At 51.6% G+C, this 27,338-nt stretch overlaps 1 protein-coding gene and 1 long non-coding RNA gene across 2 annotated transcripts; one reads left to right on the top strand and one right to left on the bottom strand.

Annotated features, from left to right (window-relative positions):
• Positions 1–7,418: 7,418 nt before the first annotated feature.
• On the bottom strand, positions 7,419–16,615 carry PHLDA3 (pleckstrin homology like domain family A member 3). The gene is made up of 3 exons (XM_086694243.1): positions 14,931–16,615; positions 8,151–13,685; positions 7,419–7,907 (listed from the first exon to the last, which is right to left on the bottom strand). The coding sequence occupies exon 1, from the start codon at positions 15,771–15,773 to the stop codon at positions 15,003–15,005; it is 771 nt and encodes a 256-aa protein (XP_086550369.1). The 5' UTR covers positions 15,774–16,615; the 3' UTR covers positions 7,419–7,907; positions 8,151–13,685; positions 14,931–15,002.
• Positions 16,616–20,648: 4,033 nt separating this feature from the next.
• Positions 20,649–21,541, top strand: LOC147572544 (uncharacterized). Its single transcript, XR_015246078.1, has 2 exons — positions 20,649–20,817; positions 21,171–21,541. It is a non-coding gene; the product is annotated as an uncharacterized LOC147572544 (long non-coding RNA).
• The last annotated feature ends 5,797 nt before the right edge of the window (positions 21,542–27,338 follow it).

The following is a 27,338-nucleotide window of genomic DNA, read 5'->3' as shown; positions in this document are numbered from 1 at the left end:
CTGAAAAACCTCAATTCCCACCCTTTATCTTCACAGCCTCCATTCCATCCCCGTTCCTTTGCTATCCTTCATTAGATGAATTATTCATAATTCACAAGAAGCACCCAGCAGAGTACTGGCCCACATTTAGCATTCAATAAAATACTACTATTTGCCCAGCTACCCCCCTAGGTCACCCAGGGAAGGGATTTAAAACTACCGGACATTTATCTCGGGCCTTGGATTCCAATTTTTATCTGCTGTCTCTCCTGTCGGCCCTGCTTTTTCTCTGACACCTACAGCATCTCCTTGCTCTGCCCTGGCCAATTCTCAGCCCCGCAGACCTGGGTTCTGATCCCGGCCCCAACATCACACAATCACTGTGCGATTTGGAACGAATTACTAAATTTGTCTCTGAATTCTCAATGTCTTTATCCACAAGTGAGAAGGATCATCTCTGCTCTGGGCAGTAGGAAAGATCAAATAAGGCAGTAGTTATGAAAGCCCCATGAAACTTTCTTACCAGGACACACAGCAGAGAGATTATTACCATCATCAACTTGCTAATGGATGGCCTCCCCACCCTCCTGCAGATAAGTGTGTCCGCTTCCAACTTCTCGAAGACTCTAATAATAATCCCTGAGGTGTGTAATTTCCTAACTTTATGAAGCATTTTCACACCCTTCGTACCATAATGACTTTCCCAAATGAATCCCATGTCAGGAAAGGTAAGGAAGGAGAATAATTTTGGACAGCTGGAAACGTTCAGCATTATTCAGGCCATTTATAAGAATTTATTATCAGCCAAAGATAAACAAAGTCCCTACTCCCTAGACACATACAGTCTGGTGAGGAGAAAGCTAAGTAAACAGATTCCAGCAATCACCCTGGGGCCAGTATGGGTATTTCCAGCTGGTCCGGGGTTCATCCCAGAGCCTGGTATAGTTTGGTTCTGAACAAAGGGCTTTTGGATGCTAGTGATGACCAAAGAGGAGGCTCATGTGCCCCCAGGCAACCCCCCTCCTGCTGTGGTCAGCACCAGTCACCCCAGGGGGTAGCCAGACCCTGCCCCTTCCTGGCTTCTGGCAAGATGGGCGGTTGTAAGTCCCGCAATAAACAATACTGGGGCCATTTGCCAGCATTACACACATGAGCAGCTCAGGCTCAGGGAGTGGTCAGCGGGCCTGGAAAGGGTTAAGTCCACAGGATGCGCCTGGGACCCAGCTGTTTCCCGTGGGTGGGCGGGGGGGATTTACAGCCTCCCCCGCTATGGGGCTACCAAGCCCCTGCTGGGGAAAGATGTGCTCTCAGGAGAGAAAAGGAAGAGTCCCTGCTCTGTAGCCAGACTCCCCTGTCATGCAGCCAGGGCCTCCCACGCAGGCGCCAGCAGGGGGGGTGGGGGACGGCCAGGAAAGAGGAACCAGGGGATCCAGGAGAAGGCAGGACTGGACTCTAGATACCAGGACGGGCAAACATAGAGTTGGCCCAGTCTGTCCTGGGCCTTCCCTCATTCGGGGATAGGAGTTAGTGGCAGAGAAGTTCATCTGGGAGTTCAGACCCCAGCCTTCAATTTCTAGACAAGAATATGATGCTGTGCTGCTCTATGCCTCAGTGTCTCTCCCAGGCACACCCTCCAGGGTAGGCTCAATAATGCCCCCCACCCCCAAATGTGCACATTCTAATCCCCGGAACCTGTGAATGTTGTCTTATATGGCAAAGACATTGTAAACGGGAATACGTGAAGAATCTTAATATGGGGAGATTATCCAGGACCATGCGGGCAGGCTGTAAATGTTATCACACGGGTCTTTGTAAGAGGGAGGCACATAGAGATTACAGACCGAAGAGGAGGAGGCAATGTGACCACAGAGGCGGGGATTGGAGGAATGCCACCGCAAGCCAAGGAACACTGGGAACCACCAGAAACTGCAAGAGACCAGGAAGCAGTTCTGACCCAGAGCCTCCAGAGGGAGCGCGCCCCTGCCAATACCTTGGTTTCAGCCCGGTATCAGCCCAATACTGACTTTGGACTTTCTGCCTCCACAACTATGGAAGAATACATTTCTGTGGTTGTAAGCCACCAAGTTTGTGGCAAATTATTAGAGCAGGAAAGTACTGGTTGTTCTCTCCCGGCTACAAAAGTAGCCTTTTTGTATGTTGTGTTGGGGAATTTCTTTCTCTAGGAGTTATTTTGCCTGTCGTTGGGATAGCACTTTTAATTGACCAAGGACATCGTTCCGGGAAATATCCCAGAATGTTCTGAGGTAGGAAGGTAGGATGTCCTGTGCTAAGCAGGCCAACTAGAGATGGTGCATTGCCCAAGTAGATCCCCTCACTTCTCACTCCCTGCTCTCAGTGCTCTGGTGACTCGTGTGGTCTCCAAAACCACCGGACTGAACCTTAAGCATCTTCTCTGTGTGCACCCGGCCCCCTCCTACAGCCCACAGCACTCTGGTGTCTTCTACTGGTCAGGAATCTTGGGGTGACCTGACCCCCTTTCTGAAAAAGCAAACTCAAATCTGCAGAGGGGTGGGGAGGTAAGGAGGCATAGAGATTCTAGAATCTCAATCACTCGGCAAGCATTTACTGAACTCTTACTGTGGGCCAGGCACAGGGCCAGGCCCCAGAGATAAAAGGTAAAGAGAATGTGGTCCCTACCTAGAGAGGGAGACCAGTAAACCAATGGTACACCAGTAAAAGTGTATGCAGGGTTCTCATGAATGTGAGCAGAGGAGGGGCACCTGGCCCTGATGAGGGTATGAAGAGAATCGTGGGAAATCTTCCCGAAGAAGACCTCTGTATTATTTATCTATTGCTATGCAACAAATCAGCATAAAGTGGCATATAACAACACCCATTTATCATCTCATAGTTTCTACAGTTCAGGAATCCGGAAATGCCTGGCTGGGTCCCCTGCTTCATTGCCCCTCACAAGGCAGAAAGCAGGATGTCAGTCAGGAGCAGAGTCCCATTGGAAGGCTTGGCTGGAGAAGGACCTGCTTCCAAACTCAGTGGGTGTTGGTGAGATCTTTTTTTTTTTTTTTCAACGTTTATTTATTTATTTTTGGGACAGAGAGAGACAGAGCATGAACGGGGGAGGGGCAGAGAGAGCGGGAGACACAGAATCGGAAACAGGCTCCAGGCTCCGAGCCATCAGCCCAGAGCCTGACGCGGGGCTCAAACTCACGGACCGCGAGATCGTGACCTGGCTGAAGTCGGACGCTCAACCGACTGCGCCACCCAGGCGCCCCTGTTGGTGAGATCTTTTGATCTCAGTGTCTTTTGAGCAGCTGGCCAGAGGCCACCCCCAGTTCCTAGCACGCGAGCCTTTCCAACATGGCAGTTTGCTCCAGCAAATGAGCAAGGGAGAGGGTCAGAACGAACAAGATGGAAGGCACAATCCTACATAGCCTAAGAAGGGACACCCTATCTTATTCTATTCATCAGGAGCAAGTCACTAAGCCAGTCTGCTCTCAAGGGGAGGGATGTATAGAAGTTTATCCGGAGGCAGAGACCACTGGGGGCCTTTTCAGGGTCTGCCTGCCACCAGGACTCCCAAACTGGGTCCCAAAGGTACATCAGGGACCAGCTCGGCCAAGTCAGGAACGAAGGCTCAAGAAGAACACAGCACTCTCTTGGAGAGACGGGAGCAAGGCTACCATGTGAAGAGCAGACCTAAGGGAATCAACAATCCACTCCCTGCGAATAGCCTGAGTGCTTACGTCTCACTACATGCTCACTTACATTGTCTTCTTGACCTTATTCATTGGCAGATTATTCCCCAGCGGAGGGAGGATTATTGTTTCCACTCTCCATTTATGAAAACCGAGACCCAGATAGTAAGAGCGTGGCCAGAGGCCAATTGCCCCTGTGGGCTCCCTGTTCCAGGGACTCTTCTGATAAGGGTGGGATTGGGAAAAGTAAAATCACAAGCCAAGCTAGAGTCTGAGGAAGACACAGGAAATGGAGAAATGAGATTACCCTTGCTGCCAGATGACACTCCCCAGGACTGTGGCATCTGAGACTACGTGGATGTATATGAGCTTGCAGGGTGTGTGTGTGTGTGTGTGTGTGTGTGTGTGTGTGTGTGTGTAACACCATTCAGCAGGTTCTGCTCAGTAAACCTCCCCCAGGCTCCCGGGCCCCAAACTCCAGGGGCAGGGACAGAGCCCTGAGTTTGCTGCATCCTGAGCTCTTGATAACTGTCAGAGGTCATTGAGCATCATTCCTTCGACCTGGCAACTTCAGAATCACTATGGGTGGGGTCAGGGAGCTTCGTGAAAATACTGATTCTTGGGCTCCAGCTCTAGAGATTTGGATTCGGTGGGTTGCAGGTAGGGCCAGGGTTCTGACCATCTGCTGGATTTAGAACATACTGATTTACTTATATTCCTTTGTTTTACAAGTGAGGAAAACAAGGCTTGCCCAAGGTCACAGGGCTGGGTAATGGCCCAGTCTGAACAAGGATCCAGAAGGGCTGTCTTCTGCGCCCAGGCTACAAACATTCTTACTGAGAGCCACTTAGGGGTCCCCTCAGTGGATTCTGCCCAATGTCTTCCAGGCTCTATTTATTTGGAGTATTCTAGGAGCTTGCCCTGAGAGCCAGTAAGCCCCCAATGCAGTACAGACACACACATGCACACATACAGAACCACTTACACACAACTTCACATTTGCTCTTTCCGCAGCCTTTACCGAGCACCTACTATATGCCAGCCACTGGCCTGAGGAGGCAACATCGGAAGCACCAATGGTAAGCACAGTGAGGAAACACAGGGCCCTGCCGTCGTGTGCCTTCCAGCCCAGGACAGTGAATCAGGGGACTGTGTCAAGTCAGTTCTAGCAGCTAGGTTGTGCCCAGGCTCAAAAGCAACTGAGCAAAGGAACAAGTGATTGGGTGCTGAGGTGAGGTATACCTCTCACCAGACTGTGCAGGTGCACCTCGTGGCTGGATCGGGGAATTCAGGAGACACTGGGCAAAGCAAGGTAGACCCAGGTCCCCCTGCATGCTCCCAGGCATCCCTGGTCTTATCGCTGCCTTTTACATTGAAGGTATCTCAGCCCAGCAGTAGGTGCTGGTAGTAGGGGTGGTGACAGAGAAAAGGACTTGTAGGCTAGATGAGAGGAGCCCCCCCCCCCCCCCGGTACCCAGTAGAGACCCAGGATAAAGAGCTGAGAGACTGTCCCCTCCCTAAACTCATAAGTGGCCAAGATGCATGCATGCCACGGGCTGCGGCAGAACTGGGTAGGAACATCAGTCCAATTCCAGACTGGGTGTTTGCTCAGGAACCGTGGCTCAACCATGCAGAGGAAGCTTTATTTCCCCGGGCCTTACATTTACCATCTTATCTATTAGGAAATATTCCAAGCTCTTCCTGTAGTGATAATACAAGATCACACCTGAAGGTTCCTTGAGAGCCAGAGCCCTGAAGAGAAACACAGAGGGGAGTGGTGAACATTCCAGGAGGTAAAGATGGGGGGGGCGGGGGGGTGCTTCCAAAGACCTTGCCAGGGGAGAGTTCTGTTTTGTCCTGCTAGAGAAATAGACCATTCTGGGCTGGATCCGTGGGGTGGGCCACGCGGACTGTGAGAAAGGGCCATTGGGTGTATGTGTTTTGGAAGTGGGGTAAGCACAGAGTCTAACGCCTCCTTTTGCATAAATAGCCAAACACTCCAAACTGCAGCCCTGACCACCTCAGTCAAGTATAATTAATTATTAGATGCTGTCAGCTCTTTAGAGGTGCTCTCCCAGTGAGGTTTCTCTCCACTGTCTTGGTAAGCATGGAGGCTCACCTCCCTCGCAACGGGGAGCCAGCCAAGGGCTCCCCAGGGCTGGCCTGGGCCAGATGCGCACGCACTCTCCTTCTGGCTTGGTCAGCAACACGCTCTGTTAACTCAGACAAGTTGTGCCACTTGCCCTCTCTTCCCTGGCAGGGGAAGGGGCATTTATGTGTGTGAAGGGCTCTGAGCCACTGGAGTGGAGCCCGGTTAATGAAAGTGCAGCACCCTCCGATGACAAAGGAATCTTGATGGAACATTGCCTGCTCTCTCCTTCCTCACTTCTTTTTGTTTTCTTTTAACGTTTTGGTTTTTTATTATTATTCCTTCTTTATTTTGAGAGAGAGAGTGAGAGCATGCCAGAGCTGGGGGAGAGCGAGGGGGAGAGAGAATCCCAGGTGCAGAATCTCTGCACCATCAGTGAGAGCCCAACGTGGGGTTCGAACTCACAAACCGGGAGATCACGACCTGAACTGAAATCACGAGTCGGAGGCTTAACCGACTGAGCCAGCCCCTCAACCGATGAGAGGTGCCCCTCTCCATCCTCCCTTCCAACTGGAAGTCCCAACACCGGGAGGCACCAGGACGTCACGAGAACTTTGTGGGACCCAGAGTTGGGAGGCCTGGAGTTTACACTGTGCCACTATGTTCACTTCTCTGAACTTCCATTTCGTCGTCTGTAAGATGGACACTTATCCTGAAGGGATGTAAGTCTAGCCCAATTAGGCTGCACTCCATCAAGGTTAGTATTGGTATCAGGTAAAAGCACTGGCAAGCATTGCCAATTTAACTTGTTAATTGCAGGCAGCTTTCTCAAATGGGGATTAGGCCAAGCAAGGTTGCTGGAAGGATTATCACGCTACTGTAATCACACTACTGCAGTAGCAAAGTTTACTGTGCAGTTTCTATGTGCCTTATCTACTTTACAGGCATTCCCGCAATTAACTCTCATGATGATCCTAGGAAGTAGGGTATTATCATTCCCATTTGTTAATGGGGTGCCAAATAACACGGCTAATGAGAGACACGGCAGGAATTCACACTCAGGTCTGAGATTAGAGCCTAAGTGTTTTGCTGCTGCCTGAATGCCTCCATGTGGATGACACGGGAGTAAGTCTCTGCCCCACAGTGGGCATTTATTAACTAGTCACTGTCTCCTCATTGGCTTCCACCTTCCCTTTCCATTCCCACCATGGCTCTTCAGGCCTCATTACCTCTGGATTTCCCTGCTCCCAGGCCCTCCCTTCCCCCAGGACCACCACAACACCCATTCTAAAACCCAGTGCTCACCACAGCTCCCCTGCTCTCCAGTGCAGACCCAGCCATTCCGCTTCAAGAAAGCCGATTAGGGGCACCTGGGTGGCCCAGTCGGTTAGGCAGTTAAGCATAGACTTCGGCTCAGATCATGATCTCAGGTGAATTCGAACCCAACATCAGGTTTGGATCCTCTGTCCTCCTTTCTCTCTGCTCTTCTCCTGCTCATGTCATCACTCTCTCTCTCTCTCAAAAATAAATAAACATTTAAAAAACATTTTAAAAAAGAAAACTAATTAGACTTCTATTAATAAGAAGAAAAAGACGGGGGGAGGAGGAGAAGGAGGAAAAAGAATAAGAAAAAGAATAGGGAGGAAAAAGAAAAGAAACCAGCAGAGACACAGAGATTTAGGTATGCAAATGTTTACTACCACCTTGTATATGATAGAAAAACACAAAAAGAACATGGGTGTTCAACAATAAGGGATTCGTTTGTCAACTACTACTAAATACAATAGAGTAACATACAGACATTAAAATGCTTACTTAACATCATGGCCTCATAACACAATATACTATACATAAAAAATCAGGCTATAATGGAGAACACACAGTATGACCCCATGTGTGAAAAAATAATTACATATTATATCATAGATAATAATTATATGTCACATATCTATTTTCAGAGAAATAAATGCAGAGAGAAATGCACCAGAACGTTAGCAAAGATGATCTCTGAGAGATGGGGACATGAAAGACGATGTTTGTTTTCTTCTTTATAATGTACTGTCCTTTCACATTTCTCTCCAACAAATACATTTTTGTAATAAAAGTAAAGGTGTGTGTGTGTGTGTGTGTGTGTGTGTGTGTGTGTGTGTGTTAAGAATGGAAGCCTTGGGGCGCCTGGGTGGCGCAGTCGGTTAAGCGTCCGACTTCAGCCAGGTCACGATCTCACGGTCCGTGAGTTCGAGCCCCGCGTCGGGCTCTGGGCTGATGGCTCAGAGCCTGGAGCCTGTTTCCGATTCTGTGTCTCCCTCTCTCTCTGCCCCTCGCCCGTTCATGCTCTGTCTCTCTCTGTCCCAAAAATAAATAAACGTTGAAAAAAAAAAATTAAAAAAAAAAAAAAGAATGGAAGCCTTGTGATGGGCTCCTGCTGCCTTTGAAAGAAGCCCGGACCTCTGGCCAGTCAGGGGACTCCAAGTTGGCCCAACTCCTCTGTGCTCAGCTCTTGCACGCCCAGGTTCTGTGCAAACCTGCTCGCGTTTCCTGAGCCACCTCACCATTTCCAGCCTGGCACGTTTGCACCGATAATTCCTACCCCTGGAAGGCCTTGCCTATCCTCTTCTGATAGTCAGAATCCTATCCTCCATTCCAAGGACCACCTGCATCCCCCGCCCACCCCTCACAGCACTGTCCCCACCTAACAGTCCCCTCTGTTCCCTGGCTACTCTCTGTGTCTCAATTACCACGCGAGATGGGCCAGGCTTCTACGCCTGTGCCGCAGAAACTAGGTGCTTCACAAAGCGCTGAGGTTGGGTTGAACTGAATTGCATTGCGGTTGGGGACCAGTAGAAGCAGAGCTGACTGAAGAGCCACCGAGGACACCTGGCTCTCCTTTCTCCTTAGAGCTGGGGGCCTGGTGTGTCCTCCAAGGATGGCAGAAAACTCCGATGCTGCCTGAGTCTGGGCGGGTGACGCCTCTGGGCCCTAGCACTGTTGCTCTGGACCCTTCGCTGGGGCCAAGAGCTGTGGGCAGGGCTGACCGGTGAAATAAAAGGGTGGGAGAGGCAGCACTTCCTGCCCCTGGGGCAGGGCGTAGGGTGACCCCCTGTCCCAGATTGCCCAGGACTGAGGAGTTCCTGGGGACACAGGGCTTTCACTGCTTTTACACTAGGAGAGCCCCACGCACACCAGCACAGTTGGTCACCCTAGCTGGTGTGAACCCTACATGAGGGCCTCTGGGACCAGGCCTGCTGCCACACAGGGTCACATCTACTGAGCTCACAGCCCTTGTCCCTGCAGATGGGGCAGCCCTGTGCCCAGGTCATGAGACAAATGGCATTTGGGGCCAATACAGGCCTGGCCCTCAGCCCGAAAATGATTTGTTCCCCTAGAGTCCCACTGTACTTTCCCGCTCTGGGTCTCTCCACTCTTCCAGACCAGTCCTGCCCCAGGACACCCCCTCCCAACCCCCGTGTCCTTTCCTGTAGGGAGACCCACCACTGTTTCAAGGACTGGCTGCGGCCAGCTTCTCCATGAAGCCTCCTCCGTGCCCTGGCACATGGACGTGCTCCCCACTCCCCGGGGCTTACTTCTCCTTTCCCCCAGCTCCCGAGCAACTTTCTCCCAGTGACACCGTGGGCTCATTCACTCCTTCATTCATTCACTCATCCGGTGAGGACTAATCATCTGGTGTTGGGTTAAGAGCACATGCTAGAGTCCTACTGACCTGGTTGAGTCCTGGTTCCCCCACTTCATAGCTGCTGTGTGATTCTGAACAAAGCACTTAACCTCTCTGGGCCTCAGTTTCTTTCTTTCTTTCTTTCTTTCTTTCTTTCTTTCTTTCTTTCTTTTTTCTTTGAGAGAGAAAGAGTGAGAGAGAGCATGAGCATGTAGGTGTGAGCAGGGGAGGGGCAGAGGGAGAGGCAGAGAGAATCTCCACGCTGGGTGTGGAGCCCAGGGCTCAATCCCACAACCGTGAGATCATGACCTGAGCCGAAATCAAGAGCCGGACACTTAACCGACGGAGCCACCCAGGCGCCCCTGGGCCTCAGTTTCTTAACGCAAAACATGGGAGTTATGAGGAACACCCACCTCACAGAGTTGCTGAAGCACGACACGATTCAATAATTGTACGGTTCTTGGATCAATGCTGGGCACAAAGTAAGCACTGATACCGTTTGCCATTATTATCATTAAGAACCTGCTGTGTGCCAGATACTGTGAGATAGCAGGAGTACACAAATGACAGGCACTGACCACCTAGTACAGCAGGCAGACGAGTAAGCCAGCAATGGAGGGTGAGTAATGGAAAAACTATGAGCATACAGAGGAGAGAGCAGCTACCCAGCCTGGACCGTAGGCAGAGTAGAGGAGGCCCCTCCGAGGTGGTGAGCCAACACTGCAACAATGTGCAGGAGGAGGTGGGTGCGAAGGCCTGGGAGTGTGAGACAGCCTTTGCCAGCCTGGAATGGGGGCGGCTGCGTGCAGGGGCCCTGGCTGTGGGGACCGTGCAGACAGGTGCATTACAAAGGGCCCTGACTGTGGAGAGAGCACCTCCAAGGAGCCTGGACTGCCTCCATCGTAGTGGGCAAGCCCCTGGAGGTTTGAAACACGAGAATGAATTGCATTCTGGACAGAACACACTAGGGGACCGTGGCATGCGGCCTGGAACAGAGACTGGAGGCCAAACCAGGGCTATGCAGCCTCCCAACCAGCAGCCTGGCGCACAGTGGGACACACAGTCTTACCTGGGTCCCTGGGCCTGGTAGGACAACTGCCCACAGCACCTCTCCAGCCCTAACTTCCGGGAAAGGCCAGATTACAGACCTGTAACCAGAATGCCCTACAGATTTAGCCTCACTCCCTCCTACTACAGTGCCTGCCTGTGGGCTCCAATTCTGGCTCCTTGCGCTTGTCTTCCTTCTCACCCTGGCAACAGGCTCACTCTTGCCAAAGCCTCAGCCCCAGCCTCAGCTCACCCTGACCCGAGCAAGCCCATCCCTTCTCCCCTCTGTCTCCCCACCCCTAGCCTCATAGGACTCCCAGTTGCTGGGCTGGGACTTGCCCTTTCTCATTTTCCCATCGATGACTCACGCATCAGGCAGGGGTGAGGCCGGGGCTGCCGGGGCAGGGGGAGAGAAAGCAGCAGCCCCTCCCTGGCCTCACGGCATCCTCAGGCCCAACCGAGCAGTTTTTCCATCTCATACATGTCTGCCGGCACTGTCGGGGCCTGTTTGTGCCCCCAAAGAGGCCTTGACCCTACTCTGTGGTCCAGCCAAGCATTCCTAGGGTGAGGGCCTATGATCCATTTTTAGAATCTAGAGTTGCCAGAGCAGCAAACACACCCCTGAAGTCACAAAGCAGGGTGTCTCCCTCCCCAGCAGGAAGACAAAGACTCCCCGAAGGTCACGTATCTTTAAAAACAACAAAAACAAAAACATAAATTCAGGGTGTAAGGTCCCAATCCCTGTGCTATGACTTCTTGGAGCCTTCCGGAAGCCATGGGACTCTCTTACAAGTGGTAGGAAGTGATCTTCCCCATCGCAACAACCCCCACCTCTATTAATGTATACTGAGGGCCTACTACATTCTAGGGTCTGTGCTAGGGGTTCTAACTGGAGCACACCCATCAGAGGGGCCGGGGCTCTCCCAGCACGGGCAGAAACTGAAGCTGGGTTTGGGCAGGAACGAAAGCACAGGTGGAACCAACAGGGCTGTGTTCCAGAAAGGCAGGGAGTGTCAGAAACCAGAGCCTGCTTCTTCCTCTGCTCCGTGTGCCCCCTGCCCCTGGACACCCCATGCTGGCTGTGCCCCCACTGCCCTTTGCAGCCAGGCTCTCAGAATGATCTGGCAAACACCAGTGAGGCTAACACAGTGCCGGGCAGAGGAGGCAGAGCCCAGCATTCCCCCGGATGCTCACACCAGCTCTACAGGCACCAGTTGGCATTTTATCTCTCTACCAGACTCAGGGCTTCTCGGGGCGGGGTCAGATTGTGTTCCCCATCTCTGCATCACCAGTGCCAAGCACAGCGCTGGCAGAGAAGAGGCATCTAGGAGTACGTATTTGCCTGCATCCACTCCCACCTGCTCCCACTCTCCCACTTCTGAGGGTCTGGATACCTCTTTTCTTTCTTTATGCCTGAATCCCCACCATCAGCAGCCTTTCAGTTCGATTTGAAGAGCAAGGATTCTATTTTAGAGGCCGTCTTATAGAACAGAGATGCTAACCCTTTCCCATTCACATGGTTCCAACAAAGAAGGGGTGGAGACCCCATCATCTTCTCGCCAAACCCCCCCCCCCACCCGGCCACCCAAGTGTGGCCATCCTCACCATCTTTCTCCCCAAGCCCATGACAGACATCACCAATTGACCACAGCATGCGAGGGGAGCCCAGATCTTGCTCAGCACATACCAGGGGTGGCGTGGAAGATGCTTGTTTGCGATGCTGGGACTAAGCTATCCATGAAACAGGGATACAGCCTAATGAGGTAATAAATGAGATATTTGTCAAAACTCTCTTGTAATTTGTAAGTTCTTTGTCACTTGTGAGATGCGGTGCTCGTAGCAGATGAACAAGGCACTCCCGAGGACTCTAAGGTACTGGGACATAGGATGGGGAGGTCTTGGCTGGACAGTAGGAAAAATCTGATGGGGAACAAAACAGGTCAGAAGCACAAAGAGGTTATTAAAGAGACTTCAAATTGTTGAAGGGGGCCACACAGCCCTCTCGTTCCTTCTGGAGACTCTGAAGTAGGCCACTGCTTTGCCACAGGGAAGGCCAGACGTGGTGGGCAATGGAGGAAAGGAGGGCAGAGTAAACTGCAGACCACAACATGGAAAGATCTCGAGGGTTACCCGATGAGTTTCTGTGTAACTCAGGCAGCTATTTCTCTGTACTTCAGCTTTTCCCGTGCTGTAATCATTCCTTTTAAACCATCCAGCAAGGAATACTTAACTGCATAAATGTATGAAGCCTGAGTATATAAATGACAGGGAGACCAACTCTGCTCAGAAAGCTGAGCCACCTCCCAGGATGGCAGGGGCGGCATGGCCTTCTGGAAAAGCAGCTACATAGACTGAGTTGGCCAGTAGAACATCCCTCAGTCCGGGCCTTACGGTCCCTCCTTCCTAGGACCGCTGAGGTCGTGCCTCCTAGGGCTGCAGTGTCTCTCCCCACCCAGGCCGGAGATCTCAGAATGGGTTATGGAGTGGAGAAGCGGGGGTAGGAGAGGGATGCTCCAAGCACTGGGTCTTTGTGGGCAAAGAACTCCATTCAGCAAACAGTGTGGTCACTGCCCTTTGCGGGGACTCTTCATTTTGGGATAGGCATGAAATGGTAATGGCCAAACCCCCACCCCACCCCCACCACCTCCAGGCCTAGCACCACAGTGGGGGGGAAGATGGGCAAGAGGTGGGGAGCGAAGTGTGCAAAGAGACGGCCTGGATGGGTGGGGGTCCCAGAAGGACCTAAGCAGCAGGAGACCCTCAAGTGTGGGCCTCAGGGCCCATCAGCTCCCCCCACCAAGGTGAGTCCAGAAGTGATGCCAGGCTGGTTCCTCCCCGGGGTACCAGCCTGGCCTCCTGAGTCCTGAGGCACTGGCTTGGCACCCCATGGGGAAATGTCCTCCTCGCGGCATGGCACAAGCTGGGGACTAATGACAGTCTGCAACCAGATGACGGGGCCGCCGAGGGGAGGGTGCTTGGATGCCAGCTCTCCATCACCATCTGTACGTCAGGCTGTGGCTGCAAAGCCCTGAGCTGGGAATGTCTGGAGACTCTGAGAGTGTCCAGGGGCTGAATCTTCATCCTCAGCCCCACATGGCCTTCTGCCCTCCTCCCCGGGCCCCATCCATTCCTTCAGCTCCAGCGTCTCCTCCACGTGACCATGGCTTCCGCCTTGACATATGGAGCACGGTCACGCTCCCATGAGCCAAAAGGGGCAGGAGAGCTGGCAAGAAAGAGCAGCAGTTAGGGCAGAGGCAGACACTGAGATAAGTATCCACAATGAGCTGCTTTCCATCAGAGCTTTCCGACCTTCTCCACATCAGGAGAAAGGCAGAAAATAGTATTTGTACAACACACTGTGATCAGGGGAGGAAACTGCTTCCTCCGAGTCCCCCTGAGGCCTGAGGGATCAATATGGACCAGTTCTCAGTACAGCAGGTCTCCCTCCCTCTCAGCTAATCCTCAACAGGAGGGTCAACAGTCAACAGGAGGGTCAAAGGGGTATATGACACTGGGTGGGGCTCCAGGCTCACCGGGACTCTCCTTGGCAAGGTGGAGAACTGCGGGGCAGGAGGGTGAGATGGTATGAGAGGAGATATAGGTTTCCACCGGAGAAATGAAAACCTGAGTGGTATAATTCCGTTCTCGGCCCTACTCGTGGTTCCCACGGGGAGGGAGTGGCATCTGGGTAAGAGGGCACAGGGCTGGGAGCCAGGGCTTCTAGGTTCTATTCCTGGTCCCTCCCCTGGGCCTTCCTGACCACAAATCCGCCCCTCATCCCCTGCCCTACTGCTCAAGGAGGATTAAGACATCACAAATAACAAATCATGACCCCATCCTGCACCCCTCCACCCACCCTGCCCCCATGCCCCACCCCCTTCTCCAGCTTCTCCTCTTCTGGCCCAGCTGGGCATTGGCTGGCACTCAGAGGCAGGCGGACAGGCCCATTCCCCCTTGGTATCGGTGGCCTGGCCTCTGGCCTGGCCTGCCCACCCTCCAACACCTCTGGTCTGCCAGCAGCTCAGCCCTAGGACCCGATATCCACTGTCAAGAATGGGTAGTGGAGCCCTGGCCCAGCCTAGTCAAACCCTCCCCCTAAGGGCCCACCTTGGGAGCTGGGTTCTGTTCCCAATGACTCTGCTAACTGAAGGAGACTGTCTTTCTGCTGGAAAGCCTTAAGGGAATGAGCAGGCCAGCCTCCCTCCACCAGAGCCAGGGCAGAACCAACCTGTAGGGAGGCCCATCCCACCATCTTCCTCTCTGTCACCTGGGGCACATATGACCCTCCTGCCTGGGGCCCCAGGGGAAAGTCCAGCTCTTGGCCTCCTTTGCTCAGACTCCTAAGCTCCTACTCCCTGTTGGCCCTAGGGTCGTTCAGCTTTGACGTGGAATGCTGGTGGGAGTCCCCCATTTTCACCATAAGGGAAAGAGAAGGAGAGAAAGGAGGGTTCAGTCTCCAGGGGCCTACCTGATTTGACCTCCGTACACCACGTGGTGGGGAGGGTGCGGAGCATGAAGGTAAGATGGCAAGTTGTGCGGTTTAGGACACGAGGGTCCCGGCCCCGAGGCTCTGCCTGGCCCGCACAGTCTGGATTGCCTGCTGGTTCTTGAACTTGACCAGGCCCAGGGTGATCTGGGCGTTCCAGCCAGGATCCTCGAGGGGGCAGCGGAAGTCGATCTCGCCGCCTCCCTCGGTCACCAGCGTGAAATAGATGTGGCGCCCGGTGCTCTCCACGCATTCCACGGCCTTGATGCGGGCGAAGCTGAGCTCCTTGGGCCGGCCGCCGGTGCCCTTGGCCTCGAAGAGCTGCAGCCCGCGCTCGGTGAGCACACAGCGCTTCCGCTTCCACAGCTGCAGCAGCCCGCCGCTGCGCTTCTCCAGCACGCCCTCCTTGAGCACAGTCGCCGCCGCCGTCATGGGCGCCCAGACGTCCCGGGAAAACTGCAGGCTGCGGTGGGCGCTGCGCCCTCCCCGCTCGGCAGCGCCGGATTCTGGCGCCCGGGGCCGGCTGGCCGCGCGCCCTGCCACCTGCGCCCCGGCCGTCCGGTGCGCCCGCCGCGCAGTCCTCGGGCCACCGCCGTCCCCTCGGCGCCCGCAGCCCCGCTCCGGCCCCTCCGCCGCCCCGCGCGAGCTGCCCCGCCCGGCCACTGCCCGGTGCCCCGGTGGCTTCCCGGTCCGAGAGCCCGGCTGCGCACTGGCACCACGCTCGCCCGCTCGCTCCGCTGGGCTCTGCCTGCGCGCTGGGCGGCAGCTCGAGGGATGTGCCCTTACATGTTCCTCCACTCGCCTCCTGCGCCGCCCGCCGCGCATTCCTGCCCCGGCGGGCCCTCCCCCTCCGCGCCGCGCACCCGGCGGGGCAGGGCTCCGGGGGGCGGGGCCGCGGCGGGGGCTCGGGCACTCACTGGAGGCGCTGGGCGCCGGGCGGGGACGGCTGGTACCGACAGGGGGGCTGCTTACTCAGCAGCTGTAACCTCGTGGCCTGCCGTGTGCCGCTTCTTGGAACCACAACTCCTCCAGGCCTCGGACGCGGCGGATCGTGGAGGGGCGGGGGTAGGGAGCGGCTCCTACTTGAGAGGGTCGCTGCTGGTGAGAGGGGGTAGCTCTGTGGTCGCGCAGTGCACCCGTTGGGACTTGCATAGTGGGCGTCAGACATCTGCTGGACGTTTCCCAGGCCGCGGGAGCCCTGGCCCCCCAGCCTGAGCCCCTTCTCCTAGTTTGGCCAGCTCCCCTTTGGCACGAAGACGATCTTGGGGTGGGGGCTAGGGATCAAGCCTCTGTTGGGTTCCCTCCCCTTCTGCTGCCCAGCTGTCTCTGCGTGGGCGACCCACCCCTCCTACTCTTACCCACATCTCCAGCTCGGGGAGAAGGGTAGAGAAAAGACAGGGCGAACTGGGCAGAGAGAAAACCTGAGGTCGCTCAGCCTCTCTGTGGTAGCGGAGAGGGGACCCCATCGTGATCTGGAGAGGTCACTTCCTGCAGTGTTCTTCGTGGCACACACTTGGAGACACCCGTCGCTCAGCCCACGTGGACCGACCATGCCTGGAATTAGCTGCTAGCCTGTTTGTTGCAGACCCTCTGCGGATTCCAGCAGCCTCTCTCCGCCATCCTAAGAGAACGAGCTTCCCCAGGATTCCTCGCTGAAGGGGGATGGGGAGGGAGAAGGCTTCCCTCCCTTTTCGGCCTTAAGGGCTTTGCGCTGAGTTGAAAGCCCTGCAGTGTTGGGTTCAGACCTCAACCCTTCCTCCTTGACTGCTATGTCCCCGCCCACCTTGGGCAGCTCCATTAGCCTCCTAAAATTTCCTCATTTGTCAAATGGAAAGATTTATTCATTCTTAGTTCATGAAGCTCTGATGAATAAGTTAGATAACATTTGTGAAAGCCCCAAATCCGGGCCTGGCAACTCTGAGTCCCAGTAAAATGTTATTCCCCCCCCTCCCCCCACTTCTATTGCCTTCAGAGGAAGATGAGGACCGGGAGAGTAGGCCAGGCACAGGAAGATGGGCCTCTAGGTCCTAATTCTGCCTGGTCTTGGTCAGCTCCTCCAGGCCCACAGTTTCATAAGGGCCTATTCATTGACATGTTAATAATAGAGTATTATGGGAATAATAATATGTAGTAATGACAGTAATAAGACCTCTTTGTACCCACACCCTGTTTCCATCCTCCTGCCCATTGATGTGGAGCTTGATGGGCACAAAGAGGGTCCAGTGGAGAGGGGAGGGGTGCCCCAAGTCAGGAGGTGGAGGAAGGCAGCTGTCAGTGTCCCACCACAGCTCTACAGCCCCATGTGCTGCAGGAGCACCCACACCCCAGGACAGCTAACTCCCTAACCTGCAGAGTACCCCCACCCCGTCCCCGCCCCGGGGAGAGGAAGTGGCTAGCATCACGAGGAAAGAGAAGCAGCCAAGATAGGTGTCTCTTGAGACACAGAGGGCAGCAACAGAGAAAGCTCGAAAGTACCCACAGTCCTGTCTTAGGGACCCCCAAAGTCTCAGTCTGTCTGCCAGCCATGCCCTCACATGGCTTCTCTCACCAGCCCACACCCCCCCCCCCCAACACACACACCTGCTCCATAAGAATCTCCCGAGTCCACCAATCTGGCATAGTCCCACCATGATCCAAAGCTCTATCTTGGAGGAAACAAGGCTCTAGACCAGGCTGCTAACCTGCTCCTCGCTCCATTTTGTCTCTATCGCTTCCTCCTCTCCCTACCCTGAGCCTGGAACTCACTGATTCACTCTCCAGTTTCAGGTTAATTCACAAAGGTACGCGCTTTTAAACTTTATAGGGGCTCCTCGTGTTTTTTATTCTCTTGATAAATTGGTATTGTTATTATTATTGTGCTCGTTTTCCTGATGAGAAAAGTGAGCTCAGAGAGGTCAGGCAACCTACAGTAGGTCACCCAGCTCTGTAGATGACAAAGCTGGGAAGATAACACATGGTAACTAAGAGGACCCAGGATCTTGTGATGACACCACCCTGCCTCTGTATAATCATCTGAGTACCCGGGGTCCTTTTTTACACATGACCCAGCCACCCACACTTTCCTCTTTGGTGTGCTGGGTGGAGTGGTACCAAGTGTTTGGATACAGGAGAAAGGGCAAAAAAGACAGGAACATTGGATAGCAAGAGTGAGTGGGTAAAGAGGAAGCCAGAGGTGGAAATTCAGTATGGCATACTCTATTGCTGGAAAGGTCTTTACCAAGTAAACAACCAGTTCCCGACGCCGCCTCTCCTCGGTGTCCTGTGTAGGTCTTACTGGGAGTCCTATCCTCCGATCTCATGACCTCTTGGGAAGAGAGGAGGTGACTCATTCTAAATCCTTCCCCAGAATTGGCATTCTGCCTGGTAGCCCCATTTGAGAGATGCTTGGGCCCAAGTAACCCAACTTGGTGCATCAGGAGGATCAATAAGCATTCTAGAGCCAGGGGAGCAGGGCTGGGCTGGGGAGGCTCATGTTGGTGCTCCCCTCCTGCCAGAGTATCCCTATGCTGCCCCTGGGAATTGGACCTCTAACTTAGCCTTCCTGGGGCACTCAGTTGGGGGCAGTGCTGGGCCCCGGAGATGCTCACTCAATTCTTATGGGCTTGTTTACCCTACACGGGACTGCTGGACAGAATGTCCCTGGTTGCAGCCCAAAGCTGGCTCCGCCCTCTGCCCAGCCCAAAGGAAAGCTGATCTGCACTGTCAGGCAGTCTGAGTCCAGCTGGAACGGGCTAGACTACAAAATGGCCCCGGGGAATAGTGTGCTAGAAATGCTCCAGCTAGGTCTGAGCCATCCCTGGTGGGGAGGAGGGAGCCCTGGATCCACTTGGTGGCGACCCAGGACAGAATGGAATGGCAGATGGGAATAAGGTGGGACAGAGGCCAGAATGGGACCCAGAGGGACATAAAAAGTAACATAGCTTCTTGTTTTCTACAATATTTACTTAATCTTATAAATTCTGTTTAGTGGTCATCAATTGTTCCACTCAATCTATAGAAAAAGCATCAAAGATCATTCTACTTACAAAACAGAATTTCTATTAACACTATAAAAATTGGGGCGCCTGGGTGGCTCCGTCAGTTAAGTGTCCGACTCTCGGTTTCAGCTCAGGTCATGATCTCACGGTTTGGAATTTCGAGCCCAGCATCCGGTTCTGCGCTGACAGTGCTGAGCCTGCTTGGCATTCTCTCTCCTCTCTCTCTCTCCCCTGCCCCTCCCCTGCTCACTCTCTCTCTCTCCCTCTCTCTCTCTCTCTCTCTCTCTCTGTCTCTCAAAATAAATAAACTTTTAAAAAAGGGACTTAAAAAACAAAGTTAAAAAAAACACCGTAAAACTTGTAAAACGGAAGTAAGATCATGTCACTCCTTTTCCTGAAATCTACCAGAGCCTTTCATCTCTGAGTGAAGCCCCTCTCCTGCTGGTTTTCTCTCTATAGCACATACCACCATCTAACATTCTTAATGTTTTTCTTATTTGTTATCTATCCCCTCTACTAGAATGTAAGTTCTGTGCTAGCAGGGAATTTTATCCTGTTTTCTTCATTCCTTGTGGCTCTAGCACCTAGAATGTTGCCCAGTACACAGTAGGGCCTCAGTAAATAATTGTTGAATGAGTGAACGAAATGGTAATGGAACTGACAAAAATTGGGAGCTGGAGAAAGGAGACTGTAGTAGTTTCCTTTTCTTTCATTACAAGGAGTCAATAACTGCTATCTAGTGTTAATGAACTAACAGAGAGAGGTCTAAGTACATTATTTAAAAGAATTATGGTAAGGGGTGCCTGGATGGCTCAGTCGGTTGAGCGTCCAACTCTTGATTTCTGCTCAAGACATGGTCTCCACGGGTTCATGAGATCAAGCCCTTTGTCGGGCTCTGTGCTCACAGGGAGGAGCCAGCCTGGAATTCTCTCTCTCCTCTCTCTCTGCCCCTCTCCTCTCTCTCAAAATAAATAAATAAACATTCAAAAAAGAATTATGATAACCACTAGATGGTCATAGGGAATGTTTAGGGAGAGACTGTTCTATATGACATTGTAATGGTGGATACACGACATTATGCGTTTGTCTAAGCCCATAAAACTGTGTAACACCAAGAGTAAACTTAATGTAAACTATGAACTTTAGTTGTAGTAAATATGTTAACATTAGTTCCTTTGCTATAATAAATGTACCACACTAATGCAAGATGTCAATAACAGGGGAAACTATGGGGGCAAGGAGAGATACGTAGGAATTCAGTATATCTGATCAACTTTTCTGTAAATGTAAACCTGGTCTAAAAATCAAGTCTGTTATTTAAACAAACAAAAATAGGGGCGCCTGGGTGGCTCAGTCGGCTGAGCGTCCGACTTCGGCTCAGGTCATGATCTCACGGTCCGTGAGTTCGAGCCCCGCGTCGGGCTCTGTGCTGACAGCTCAGAGCCTGGAGCCTGTTTCAGATTCTGTGTCTCCCTCTCTCTCTGACCCTCCCCTGTTCATGCTCTGTCTCTCTCTGTCTCAAAAATAAATAAACATTAAAAAAAAATTAAAAACAAACAAACAAAAATAAATGGTTAACCGTAGTTCCTCTGGGAAAAGACAAGGAGAGAAGATAAAGACTTTTACTTTTTCATTGGTCATCATTCTGTACAGCTTGATTTTATTTATTTATTATTTTCTTACTATATACATGTTTTGCTTCTCTCTCTCTCTTTCTTTTAATGTTTATTTATTTTTGACAGAGAGACAGAGTGTGAGCAGGGGAGGGGCAGAGAGAGAAGGAGACACAGAATCCGAAGCAGGCCCCAGGCTCCGAGCTGGGGCTCGAACTCACAGACCGCGAGATCATGACCTGAGCCAAAGTCAGACGTTCAACCGACTGAGCCACCCAGGTGCCCCAATCTCTCTCTTTTTTTTAAAAGCAGGCTTCATGCCGAGCAGGGCTTGAACTCATGACCCTCCGACCAAGACCTAAACTGAGATCAGGAGTCAGATGCTTAACCGACTGAGCCACCCAGGCACCCCAATGTTTTGCTTCTCTTAAAAATCCAGTTAAATGCACAATACACAGATGTTCATACACAGTGGAGCAGTTAACAATAATGAAACAGATCTATAGCTCTTAACAGAGAGAGATATCTAAAATATGTTGTTTTGCAGGGAAAACATTTCAGTACAGTGAGCGTCAGAAGGTGTAGAATACGATCCCAAATGAACAAAAAGTTTGTGTCTCTCTGTGGTACAGGTTTTATCTGGAAGGATTCACACCAATATGTTGCCTATGGAATCTCCAGGATGTGCATCAACAGCATGAATACGCTTGTTACTTTATAAGCATGTTCCTACAGGCATTCTCTGTTTCATTGCACTTCACAGATATTGTGCTTTTTACCAGTTGAAGGTTGGTAGCAACCTGCATCGAGCAAATCTATTTGCACCATTTTCCTGACAGCATTTCCTCACTTTGTGTCTCTGTGTCACCTTTTGGTAATTCTCGCGATAGTTCAAACTTTTCCGTCATTATTGTATTTGTTATGCCGATCTGTGATCAGTGATTACAGCTCAATGAAAGCTCAGATGATAGTATGTTTTAGCATTAAACTGTTTTTGAATTGAGGTGTCTGTACAGCATCTTTTTGGACATAATGCTGTTGCACGCTTAATGGACTACATATAGTACAGTGTAAACACAACATTTAAAAAATTGTTTTAATGTTTATTTACTTTTGAGAGAGAGACAGACAGACAGACAGACAGACATAAGGGGGAGGGGGAGAGAGAGAGAGGGAGACACAGAATCCGAAGCAGCCTCCAAGCCCTGAGCTGTCAGTACAGAGCCCGACGCGGGGCTCGAACCCACGAACCGTGAGGTCATGACCTGAGCCGAAGTCGGACGCCCAGCCATCTGAGCCACCCAGGCGCCCCTAAACACAACTTTTATGTGCACCGGGACATCAAAAAATTCATTTGATTCGCTTTATTGCAACATATGCTTTATTGCAGTGGTCTGGAGCCCAGCCCACAATATCTCCAAAACTGTGCTTGTATATGGTTTGGATGTCACACGCACACGTGTATTGCACATATTTTAAAAATAAAACAAAACCACAGGGCTGGCTTGAAAGCAAGGGCCAGTTTGGAGATGTAAATGGTAGTCACTGGCCACAAGATTTCTCCAGGGTCAGCGGGGCCTTCTGGAGTGGGCCATGTACACCACAGCAGAGCAGCCGGGGGGCTGAGCCGTGGGGCTCAGCCTCTCCTATATCTGCACTTCCCTTGCCCTTTCCCTACCCTGGGAAACACAGAAACAGGCAGGTGTCCCCACAGGCCCCTAGGCACCTGCCTCATTGTCCCCTAGTCACTGGAAATGGAAGGCTCATCTAGGCTGCCTGGGTGTGACCCCTAGTAAGGAAGAGGTGGTGCAGTGTAGACAAGTACTTCTCAGACTCTAATGTGCAAACAGATCACCTGGGGCTCTTACAAATGCGGATTCTGATTCAGTAGGTCCGGGATGGGATCTGCGATTTTGCATTTCTAGAAGCTTCTATGAAACATTGATGCTGCTAGTTCCTTTGAACATCCAGGGTCTAGAGCAGTGGTTCTCAAAGTGCGGTAGCAGCATCAGCATCACCTGTGAACTTGCTAGAAATATGGATTCTAGGCTCGACTCCAGACCTACCAGAAATTCTGGGTTTGGGGCCCAGCAATCTGTGTTTTAATGAGCCTTCCGCATGATTCTGATGCATATGAAAGTGTGGGGATGTCATGTGCAGAGGAAGGAGCACTCAGTCAGGAGTCAGGGCACCTGTGTGATAGCCCCAGCTCTGTGACACCTTGAACAAGTCCATCTCAGTTTCCTTTGCGCATCTTGTCTAGCTTGTGTCAGATTTGCAAGAAAGCCTGGTTAGTGTACATGCCACTAACTATGGAACATCTATACTGGTTGTCTTCCCTTTAGGTAAGACAAAAAGAGCATTGCTACTTCCTCTCAACCTCCACATTCTCAGATGCAGCTGGTCAGGCAGCTCCTGATCACTTAGATGACACAGGAAATTGGGTTTGCCCACAGCCCTGCTCCTCCCTCCCCTCCTCCCTCTGGTTTCTGCACACACCCTCCAGTCCGCAGGTCCCTCCCCGCCCTCCTCTCCCTGGGAGACCCACCTCCCCCAGCTGACCTCTCCCCCAGACTTATCCTGACCTGCCTGCACCCCTTTCATGTAGAGTCCTTTGTTCTAGAGCGTTGGGGTTTCCTCGGATCTCCGTTTCTCTAAAGGGAAACAGAAGAAAAAACTGATCAAGGCTTCGAGTCTAACGATTTGGGTTTTATGGGCACCATTGCAACAGACATCAAGTGGGTAGCAACCCTGCAGCCGACCCGCCCAGGCTTGCTCCTGGGCCTGGCTCTCTCGGTGGCAATCCCCTCCCACGCTCAGCCCTTTAACCACTTTCCAGCCCAATAACTTTCCTGATTCACCAGGGATCCCTTTCGTCTTGAGAGCGGCCAGTAACCCCCTCTCGGATGGGGCCGAGTCTGGACTTGAAGGCATTTGATCCCATCTTGGGTCTGGCAGAGATTGGACTTGTGGGCCTGGGCTTCAGGTTGGGGCCTGCAGAATCTTCCCTTTTCCCACGTCGTTCCGGCATCTGGGTGCCCGTGTTGTCGGAGCGAAGGGGCTGCCCTGGAGTGACACTTGTCCTTGGGAACAATGGGCTGAAGAGCAAGGACAGCAGAAGACTGGCTGATGCCCAGGGATATAGTGGTCGAGACCTGCCAGCAAGAGCTGGGCAAAACTGTACACATCAATTGCTTTCTATTTCATGGCTTTCGTTTCCCGTTCTTTTAACAAGAATAATGTGCTTCAAGTGCAATTAATATTTGAATGCATTTTTGTAGCAAAAAAAAATTCAAAATATGCACGGTATCTTTTCATCGCCCTTCCTGTGCCCCCAACCCCATAGACAACGGTCACTGAGCTTGGCAGAGGTTGTGCTAGACATTTATCTTGACTTCACACACATTTGCACCCAGGTTATTTTAAAACAGTGTCGTCATCAGTAATGGCAGAGGTTGGTTGGACAATTCATAAGTCCCCTGCCAGCCCTGACATTTTCTGCATTTGTGGGTGGCTCTTCTCTCTCCTCCTAAAGAGCAACCATTCATGGGATCTCACTAACATTATGCCACGGATGTGGGGGGTTGGGGGAACTCATAGAAGAGAAAAGGATGGAGGGAAAGGTAATATCACAGGGTCAACAATAGTTCCTTCTGTGAGAGGGGATTATAGATACTGGCTTTTTTTTTTTTTTTTTCCTGCTTGCCCTTGATTTTCAAATGTTTCATAGTGAGTGATTATGAATTTTCATGAGTATTACTTGGATCATTGAGAAGTTCCTATGTAGTGCCATTATCAAGATCAGGCAGAGAAGGCAGTGAGGTGTCCAGCCTGGGACTGGGGTCAAGAAGTTAACCAATGGCTCGGGGTAGAAGGGTGTAGAGGGGCTGAGGGAAGGGAGGGAAGTTCCTGGTATGTTCTTGAACATAATCTACTGGGAGATTCATGGAAAGGAACATCACAGTAAGTCCTATCAGATGTGAATTCAGTGTTTTACAAGCCACACTCAGGGCTAGGCACTAGGGACACAATGGTGAATCAGTGGATCACACTTCTCTTTTTAATGGGGACTGGTAAAACAGGGGGAGGTGGAGCTCACATCCTTAGGGAAGCCCCTCCCACCTTCAGGAAGAGGATTTCCCTCCTACTGAAGAGGTAAGCATTAGTTCTTCGACAGGCCACAACCTTGACTTTGTAGACATACGGACCCCCAGTACTGGATACAGTCTACCGAAGGTGTTATCCCCATGCCATAGCTGATAGGAGTATGCATATCAGTCAGGATGGGCTAGGCTATGGGTCACTAACAAATTCCCCCCAAATCCCCAGTACAGATTCCAAACACAGATTCTCAGGCCCCACCCAGTCCGGCTGAATCCGAATCTCTAGGATGGGGCTGGGAATCTATTTTAAAAGCTTCCCCCTAGGGATTCCTGGGTGGCTCAGTCAGTTAAGCTTCCAACTTCAGCTCAGGTCATGATCTCACGGTTCCTGAGTTCGAGTCCCACATCGGGCTCTGTGCTGACAGCTTAGAGCCTGGAGCCTGCTTTAGATTCTGTGTCTCCCTTTCTCCCTGCTCCTCCCCCACTCATGCTCTGTCTCTCTCTCTAAGATAAACATTAAAAAAACTTTTTTTAATTAAAAAAATAGGGGTGCCTGGGTGGCTTAGTCGGTTGAGTGTCCAACTTCAGCTCAGATCATGATCTTGTTGTTCATGGGTTCGAGCCCCACGTCAGACTCTGTGCTGACAGCTCAGAGCCTGGAGACTGCTTCGGATTCTGTGTCTCCCTTTCTCTCTGCCCCTCCCCAACTCGTGCTCACGCTCTCTCTCTCTGTCTCAAAAATAAATAAGCAATAATAATAATAATAATAAGACAAGATTAAATCAATAAAAGCCTCCCCCAATTCAGGGGAGGCTCTGCTCACTGTGGCACTCACAGATCCAGATCGACAGAGGCTCTATCTTGATACATTTGATCATTTGTAAATGGGCGTAATGATAGCACCTATGTCTCAGGGTTACTGTAAGGATTAAGTGAATTAATACATGTAAGGTCTTCAAATAAGCTACGGCACATAATAAATAGAAGAGATGGAAAAAATGATAACTTTCTGTGACAGGGAAAAGGGAAAGAATGGCATCCACAGTGAGTCCTAAAGAGTTCTGCCCACGGGTGACACAAATTACTTCTCACCTTAAGTTAGGGGCCAGAGCAAGCCACACGGCTACATCTAACTTCAGAAGAGGATAAGTGTAACCCTATCATGTGCCCAGAAGATGGGGAGTATCTGTAAAGAGCAGTGTGGCCACCATGGACCCGTTGGTGTCCTCAGGAGGCAGGGCCATGAGGCAAGGTGTCCAGGGACTTCCCTTCACTCCTTGATTAGAGAGAATCAACGCCCCGCCCCGGCCCAGCACCAAGCCCTTGAACCCTCTGGAGGAATCAGGTTGAGGTCAACAGAGTGGAACTGTAAAAGGTTCAGGGCAGATGCTTCAGAAAAGTCACCAAGGGCTTGTCTGGGCATGAAAAATGCCCACTAAGGGCTTTATTTATCGTAATCTACTTCCTGAATTTCCATGGCCTTTGGGGCGAGTCTTCCTAGGCCCATAAACTTGGAACATCAGAGCTGGGTGGGTCCCCTAGAACCTGGCAGCTCAAGTGTGGTCCCGGGATCAGCAGCAACACCACCTTCCCCTGGGAGCTTGTGACAGAATCTCAGGCCCCACCCCAAACTACTGAATTATAATCTGCATTTGAACAAGATCCTCAGGAGATTCGCGTGCACCTTAAAGCCTGGAGGCACTTCACTAGAATTAATTCAGGCCAACATCTTCATTTCACAGAGAGGCTGACACCCAGAGGGGAGGAGGGAGGCTCAAAGTGACACAGCTGGTTCCAATCTTGGCTCCAGCGCTTGCCAGTGATTTTGTGCAAGTCGCTTAAAAATTCACTGAATCTCAGTTTCCTCTTCTATGATAAAGGGATTATATAACTACTTCATAGTGCTGACGTAGGAATCAACTAAGACAACATTAAGACCACTGCCAGCACATAGTACGTGCTCGGTACATGTGAGCTATTGCTATGGTCCTAACTCTGTTCTAACACCACATCTCGTACCTCCTGGCACATGCAGTTTCTTCTAAAAGAAGGAGGAGCAGGGGATGGGACCCAGCTGCTTGTGTCTATATCCTGCTCTGCCATTTGACCTTGAGCCCAGTTCCTCAATTGTTCTTTGGTTCCTGGCTTCAGTTAGATCATTCATAAGTGATATAACGATGGCACCTACTTCATAGGCTTATTGTGAGGATTAAATGAATTAATACGTTTAAGGTCTCCAAATAGGCTATGGCACATAGTAAATGAGGGAGATGAATGAATGATACCTCTAAAGTGTCCAAAAGAGGCGGTCTAGATTGGATGGAGCCAGGCCCCGGGTAGGGTAAGGGTCTTTCTCAGAGGGAGTTGCTTCGGCTTTGGCCCCCAGATCTACGGCAAGTCCCCAGTCTGCTTCTCTGGCCCCTGGACAGCCCCCAACCCCTGGCTGGGTTTTTCTTTCTTTTTAAATTTTTTTAAAAGTTTATTTATTTTTAAGAGAGACAGACAGACAGAATGGGAGCAGGGGAGGGGCAGAGAGAGGGAGAGACACAGAATCTGAAGCAGGCTCCAGGCTCTGAGCTGTCAGCACAGAGCCCGATGTGGGGCTTGAACTCACAAACAGTGAGATCATGACCTGAGCCAAAGTTGGTCGCCTAACCAACTGAGCCACCCAGGTGCCTCCAGGTTTTCCTTTCTCAA

Source organism: Puma concolor, chromosome E4, assembly GCF_028749965.1.
Source record: "Puma concolor isolate L17-30 chromosome E4, mPumCon1.1.hap2, whole genome shotgun sequence".
NCBI classification, from domain to species: domain Eukaryota; kingdom Metazoa; phylum Chordata; class Mammalia; order Carnivora; family Felidae; genus Puma; species Puma concolor.
This window is presented reverse-complemented; position numbering and strand designations above follow the sequence as displayed.

Excerpts from the sequence above, each read along its gene's own strand:
- PHLDA3 (XM_086694243.1), bottom strand. The coding sequence starts at position 15,773 with ATGCGCGGCGGGCGGCGCAGGAGGCGAGTGGAGGAACATGTAAGGGCA.